Source organism: Trichoderma aggressivum (assembly GCF_033847375.1).
Source record: "Trichoderma aggressivum f. europaeum strain CBS 100526 chromosome Unknown scaffold_016, whole genome shotgun sequence".
Lineage (NCBI taxonomy): Eukaryota > Fungi > Ascomycota > Sordariomycetes > Hypocreales > Hypocreaceae > Trichoderma > Trichoderma aggressivum.
Window position 1 is genome coordinate 352,528 of NW_026946382.1, and position 7,672 is coordinate 360,199.

The window sequence follows — 7,672 nt, forward strand, 5'->3', positions numbered from 1 at the left end:
ATGGCAACTCCAGTTCCCCAGGCCCCCGTGGCCGTCCCTCTTCCCCCTACTCCTTCCAGCGACTTCATGACCGAGGCCCAATGGGACATCCTATGGGCACTCTTGGACGGTGCAATGCCGTCCTACGTCCCGGCATCTGCAGTCACGGACAAGGAGACTCAGGTTGCCATCCCGGACGCCGAGTTCGATGGCATCGTCGATGGCATCACCAACTCGCTCGACGGCGCCCCGGGCAAAGAGGAAATTGCAGAGTTTCTCGCCTTCCGGCCGGTCGACCATCCGCCGTTCCGGGACGACTGCATACGCAACTTGGCTGCGTCACCGGCAAAAGAAAAGCTTGCAAAGGCCATTGGGTTATTAGGGTGAGTTCTGGTCCATGTAGTCGCCATCGGCATGGAAATGAGAGAAAAGATGCATGTGTAATCAGGTTCGCCAGACAGACTGACTCGATGCTATACTAGGACTCGCGCTGGAAGTCTCTTGTTGACTGGTCACTGGAGCCCCATCACCCAGCAGCCCTCCAGTGTGCGAGAGGCCATCCTCAAGTCTTGGACAACCGCGAGGCTTCAGTCGCTCAGGGGGTTGGCAAAGGCCCTCGCCGCCCTGGCCAACAAGGCAAACGGCACAACAAACCCCTACTTCAAGAAGCTCTCCGGCTACTCAGACGCCCCAGCGGACTGGAAACCCGTGCAGGGATTCGACTTCAACTTCATCCAGCTGCAGCCCGGAGACGACGTGCACGAAATCACCACCGACGTCGTCATCGTCGGCTCCGGCCCAGGAGGAGGTGTCTGCGCAAAGAACCTAGCCGAGGCAGGGCACAAGGTCCTCGTCGTCGACAAGGGCTATCATTTCCCTCCCTCCCTCCTCCCCATGCCGCAAATGGCCGCCCTCAACCACCTCTACGACCACGGCGGCGCCTACGTCAGCGAAGACGCGAGCACCGCAATCACGGCCGCCAGCTGCTGGGGCGGCGGCGGCACCATCAACTGGAGCGTGTGCTTCAAGCTCCAAGACTTTGTCCGCAAGGAATGGGCCGACGAGGGCCTTGCGCTCTTCACGTCCCCCGAGTTCGACGAGTGTATGGACCGGGTCTGGGACTTCATCGGCGCGGGAACGGACGCTATCCGCCACAACTTCCGCAACAGCATACTGCTCGATGGATGTAACAAGCTGGGCTGGCACGGAGGCGCTGCTCCTCAGAATACGGCCAATAAGGAGCACTATTGTGGCCATTGCCATCTGGGCTGCGGATTGGGAGAGAAGAGGGGGCCAACGGTCGCCTGGCTGCCCGCTGCGGCTGACGCAGGCGCCGAGTTCATGGAGGGCTTCGCCGTCGACAAGGTGCTGTTTGACGAAGACGGCACGACAGCGACTGGCGTTGAAGGTTTGTGGGTAGCGAGAGATGCCGACGGTGGCGTCGACAAGGACGTTGGACAGCGTACGCAGCGAAAGGTTGTCATCAAGGCAAAGAAGGTCATTGTGTCCGCCGGCACGTTCTGGAGCCCCGTCATTTTGATGAAGAGCGGCATCCAAGTAAGTTTCACGTCAATCCCAGTTGCGTCTTTCATCACATCCCTTCCCATCTCTGCTCATTGTGGGAGATGTCTTGTGAAACCACACTCGCTGACATGCACGGCTCGCCCCCCTCCTTGTTTTAGAATCCGCAAATCGGACAGAATCTTCATCTACATCCAGTCAACTGCTTGATAGCAGTGCATAGGGAAGAAACTCGACCATGGGAGGGTGGTATCATTACAGCCTGGAGCGGCGAGTTTGAAAACCTCGACGGCAAAGGACACGGAGCAAAGTTGGAACCCTTATGCATGGTGGTAAGTAGCCAACCAGCCAGCGAAATTGGAGGGGAAAAGCCACCTTCGGATGGTTTTCCAAGTCTGGACACTTGACTGACTCATGGAACTCTAGCCATACATCACGTTTGCACTGCAATATTGGAACGGAGGCCTTGACACCAAGCTTCTCACCATGAGGTATCGCCATCTTAGCAGCTTCATCTCGCTTGCCCGTGACCGAGACTCGGGCCGCGTATTTGTCGACCCTGAGACCGGGGGCCCGCGCATTGAATACACGACTTCTGATTTCGACCGCGAGAACAACCTGGAGGGGATCATTGGCCTAGCCAAGATTGCCTATGTCGGTGGCGCAACGGAGATTCGAGTGCATTACCCCGGCGTGCCGCCGTTCCTGCCCAATGCCGCGGAGCAGGAGAAGCACGTCCAAGACAAAGATCCCGAGTTCACAGACGCTGCTTTCGGCAAGTGGCTACAGCAACTCCGCACTTTGAGTAACAAGCCTCCCCTGACTGCCTTTGGTTCAGCGCACCAGATGGGAACGTGCCGGATGAGCGCCACCCAGGAATCGGGCGTGGTGGACGCCAAGGGAAGCGTCTGGGGGACCAAGAACTTGTACGTTGCAGACTCTAGCGTGTTCCCGAGCGCGAGCGGCGTCAACCCCATGGTGACCGTCATGTCCATTGCCGACTGGATTTCGCGGGGTGTCTCTAAGGAGCTGTAGGGGACAAGAGGCGAGGAGCTTCGGCCCTTTGATGGAGGTATCTATTGGATAGATTTGCCAAATTCCGTGTCCACACCATGAGCAGAGAAGCAGGGGCGATTGGATGGAAATATCACTGTTTCACCTTTTGGGCCTATAGGAATGAGATTCAAGCGCTCTCGGTGGCCGGGGACGCATAAGGAAAGGATTCAGAGGCCCAGATTTGATAGCTCGCCTTACTAAAAGGAAGAATGGAAAGCCACTCGTACGAGTACACCGGCCTCGACTGCAGGAGCGGGCTCGTCGTCTTTGTTGAGGTCATGTTTCCTCCGCCAAACACCTAGGCGTGGCGTGTCCATGGCGGCCCTGTCCTGCCGTGCCCTGCCATGGCATGCTGGTATTTGGGCACGAATGAGTCAAGGCCAAGATGCAGCTGCTGTTGTTGCCAGACATGACCCTGTTCTTCGGGCACCGTTCGGCATACATGTCCATCCATAGGTAGGTAAGATGGTAGACCTGCTACAAGACATCTGTCCACATGACCCAACGGTCACGAGAGCATTGAGCGTCATTTCCCTTCTTCTTCACCCGCGGCATTGTGTAACAAAGCAGCAAAAGAAACTTCCATTCATGCCAGCCATTGGGCCTCGTGATTGCTGGGCTGGGATGGTCACCGAGGCAAAGGGAGAAAAAAAGAGCCATGTCAGAATATGGCATCATGGCGAGAAGCTCCGACTAACGGCGACGACGTCATAGAGTGCCAAGAATAAAATCAACAAGGGCATCAAATTTTTAAACGCCGGTTAGAAGGGGGTTAAACTTTGACCCTGGCTCGTTAGGTATTGATGTAAGGGCAATATTCCGAAAACTTTTTTTTTAGTCCGTGTCCTTTTTTCGTTTTCCCAAGGGGTTACGGATGACAAGGGATCGATTGTGTGTTGTTGTAGCACTTTCGTGGCGACTTGGTGACGAAGTCACGTCCAGCAGAAACTGTGGCGAGCCGGTACCTCCTGAGCCGGTTCTGTGGCGCGTGGAGCTCCTGAGGCTTGGTTGCCTCCCGTGCGGGAATCGCGCGCGTTACATAAGCATCTGATGCCAGGCTGGCAGATCTGTGTGGGGTTAGCCACAGTTCGCAAGGCAGACACAGCCACGACAGTCGAGTCTGCCGCGCCACGTTATTGATAGCGGGCATACCGAGGGGCAGGGCATCGACCTCCAACTGGCAAAAATGGTGCACAACAAGCTCTGAGCCCAAGATGCATGAAGACGTCAGGGGCCGGAAACAAGGTCGTGCAGTAGCCCATGACGGTATATGCAGCTCTTTCAGCTGCCCATGGGTTTTGGCATGGCTGCTGGCCAAGGGGAGGGGGGGCGTCGGGTCTGGTCTGTTGCGAGATGTGGCCATCTCGTCTTGTCTTGTCTGGCCGGATGGCTGCATGCGGCAGATGAGACAATCAATATTTCTTGATAGGGACAGGACGGATTTGTCACAGTACCAACAATGCGCACGGTTAGGACTCGTACTACCAAGGCTAGCAGTTAGTACCTTAGGTAAATGGAAAAGGGACCTGACATGCGGTATGGGATGCCCACCTCGGTCGTCTTCCAATTGTTGGTAGCACAAGAAAAAAAATTCCTTTCCCATGTGAGAATATTGGTTTACAGTACATCCAAAATCTTGGCATGCACCTGTACGATATGCAACCCTTTCGCGAGCCACGCCAATTCCAATGGGCCAGCGTATCGTAAACCCTTGCTTTTCTCCTTTGGATACGAGTCGCTGGCTCTCGTCGATCGGTGAAAAAGACCCGTTGGCGTGGGGTCCACAAAGAGCCTCTCTATCCGGGGACAGGCTCCAGGGTGAGATTTCTCCAGTGATTTGGTTCTCGGCTATCCAAGCCCTGCATAGAGTTCACCGGTAGGCTCATTGTTTCCCAGCTACAAGCATCAAGGCGTTTGTTGAGATGCACGCTGTCGTTGTACAAGTTGACAACCCAAACTCCCCGAGACGTGGGGTTCCGGCTAATGCATCGGTGAGGAGCCTGCATTTGCCACCGGCACTCTGTCAAGAGGCAGCCCGTGACGTTGAAGTCGAGCAAGAGACAGTGTTGGGCTTGGGCATGGCAAGGGCAAGGCTCATGAACACGGCCCTTTGGCCAGGCCGTTTGGGTGCCGAGGTGTCATGGCCATGGCATGGCTGGCAGTCTCGCTACGTAGCCGCTTTGCTGTCTCGACATTGTCGCCTCGCGATCCAACGTTGCTGTTGCTTTTGGGGCGTCAAGGTGTGGTCGGCCCATGCAATGAATGCCTGTACGGGCAAGGTCAATGCGTTGAATGCATCTCCAGTGCCGCTTCTTTCGTCCGATGTGCGCGTTGCCCTGTCTTTGGAGGGGCGTCCGCAGCACACTCCCCAGAGTTGAGATTCTGGAGCGTCGCCTCACTTAGATAATCCGGATTGAGTGGCTGCTGTCATCGCCGTGGCCAGAGAGTGAGCGTCGTCACCTGCGGCCGGATATCCAACCGCCTCCAAAGCCCGTCGCGGCCTCGCAGCAGGCCTTACCATGAAACTGCTGTTGACGACGCACGTCTGCTGTCCAAGTTGGCTGCCTCAAATGACGTGTTTTATTTTCGTCCGTAGATGCTTGTTTAGCGACGAGAAGTTGGGGAAAAAACCAGCGCTGTCGTTATCGTCTGGTTACTCCAGGGTGAGATGACTGCGAGTAAGAGAGCGACAGGGCACTAAAATCATCCATGGCTGGTCATTTTTAGTTGCAACATCCACACCTCAAGGAATTGACAGAAGTAGCTTCTACGGAGCAGGTAAGGCCACAACTACGGCTATTTTTGGTAATGCCTGCTATACTGGATTAATGCTGCTAGCTCAATGCTCCGTACTCGTAACTGCTACTACTAGCATGAGGTGCTATGGAGCAGCTGCAACTCCTTCTGCTAATCGTAACCAATTCTGCTTCTGTGGTGATCGCTCTTTGCCTGGCTTGTCAAGGTTTTCGACCATTCCTGGCCTTATACGAGCACACCCAGACGAAGTCAGTTTGTACCTAGCACTGGAGCTGGAATAACTTCAATCGTCCCCGTTCCATCTCTCAGCGAGCGCCCGCTGGTAGGCCTTTGATAGGCCGATGGCTGCCGATTCGACTCCGCCAGCCCAGCTGCCGCTCTCGTGCATCGGCCAGGCGTTGATTGTCGAGGTACCGGTACTTGTTCTGCTAGCCCGCCTGTGGCTTGCGCTGCACCTTTCGTATTCCAGCCACAGCTGCCATGGTCAGATTCGTCCATCCACATGTTTGTCTACCGACGCACAATCAGACGACGAATCCAAACCATGGCCCGTGAGACGCCTGCGCTGGGTAAGCTTGGCCGGCCGTCTATACTTCCGACGGCATGGTGAGGGAATCAGAGCACAGCAGCAGCGCTCATTGGCAATGCCGTCCCGCAAGCGGACCTCAAGGGGTCTTGGGCAGGCCAGAGATGCATCAACCCCCGCGTCGCGACATGGCCAGATTTGATGGCCCCCAATCTCAGAATCCAGAGACTCGAATTGGTAGCCAGTCAAGAGATGCAGACGCTGCAGGGTCCCAGAGTGCTGGAGCAAGAGCCGCCACCTCCTGCCTCTGGCGGATATCCGGAAACCCCCTTTCGCAATGGCAGACAGAGGCAAAAGCGATCGGGGGGACGCAGATGCGGCAAGGCCCCAAGTGCCGTGCTGTGCAAGCAGCGCTTGCAAGAGCCGTTTAAGAGAAGCTTTGTCACTTATCAATCTCCGAGCAGAGCAGGACGAAACGCGCAAACGAGGGCTCGCTAGCCAGCTTGGACCTACACAAAGCCTCTGCGCTCCTAGTCCATTTTGTGCCTTCGAGGCCGCGCTCGCACAGTTTCTTGAAAAAATTCGGTCGTCACCCATGATTGGCCAGATGCCATCGCCAAAGAGCCAATGAGGCTCTGTCTCATCGGCCTCTTTTGGCCACTCCACTCTGGCAACCACTGGCTCCCAAGGTCTCTGGCCAATCAGACGCCGTATGGGCACTTTTCAATCAACACACCTCAGCTCGCCGAAGCCACTAACACCATCCACATGGAGGCAACGCTCCTGGCCGGCGTGAGGATTCTCACACAGTCGACTCTCTGTCTGGCAACTATGGATATTCAGGGCCCCCCTTTGGGAGGGTCTTTTGAGATGTTCGACTCCTAGCCATGGCCCGCCGTCTCGGGACGCTCCGGGGGCCCCTTGGGACGGACTTGAAGGCCATTGCCCAACCACTGCCCGGGACTTACATGTCTGCAACGATTAGGACGGTTTCGATGCCACAGTATGCCTTCCCAGCCAGGGGAAACACCCGGCCCTAAGAGAGACGGACGACGGCTTTTCCCTAGATGGGATCCATCCTCAGCAAAAGGTCTCTGCCTTCTCCTGGCAGCTCACCAAGCAATCGGGGTGGCCAAGGGCACCCATGCGGAGTCCTCGAGACGATTCACGGGACTCGGACTGCTATCAAAATCCCTCGTCGACAAAGGAAGGATCAGGGCCGATCCCAAAGAGACGCCTTCTGCATGCGGGGACGCGACCAATACGCAGGTCACGGCGCCTACAATTCTCGTCGACTCTTTTTCTCTTTCACGGGCCACAGTAACATCTGAACCCACGACCACGGAAGCGAAGGTGGACTGCGACTGGTTTTGGCTCGCGCGCCGGCACATTCCAACCCGCCATGTCCGCACAATTCCGTCTTGCACTGTGGAAGTGGAGGAAGGGGAAAAAAAGACAGAAAAAAAGAGTCATGTCACTTAGGGCTTTGCCGTTGGGAGATTCGACTCCTCACTTACACCCAAGCAGGGTGCGCCGGCGCATGGCGCGCTGTTGGGCATGCAAGTCATTACAGCAGATGCAAAGTAAACAAGGGCTTCTTCTGCATCTCATTGACCAGACGACGAGATGAGACGGTCGATGGTAATTTCTCCCATTCGACATGCATTTCCTCGTTTGGTTTCAGCTCGCTGCTAGCCATGCTGACCACTGCCCCCCATCCGAGCTAGGAGCCTGGGTGAGATAACTCTTGAGGGGCCGAGCTGGCGGCGGGTGCTAATGCTAACAACATCCGTTTTTTTCTTCTTTGCCTGTCCATCGTCCACATTGTCCACA

General features: G+C 56.0%; 1 protein-coding gene across 1 annotated transcript; it reads left to right on the plus strand.

Annotated features, from left to right (window-relative positions):
• Triagg1_4940 (CAZyme family AA3) lies at positions 1 to 2,535 on the plus strand (the record flags this gene model as incomplete). The annotated part of the gene is made up of 4 exons (XM_062899399.1): positions 1 to 362; positions 462 to 1,536; positions 1,662 to 1,832; positions 1,927 to 2,535. The coding sequence occupies 4 exons, from the start codon at positions 1 to 3 to the stop codon at positions 2,533 to 2,535; spliced, it is 2,217 nt and encodes a 738-aa protein (XP_062756121.1).
• Between the last annotated feature and the right edge of the window lie 5,137 nt (positions 2,536 to 7,672).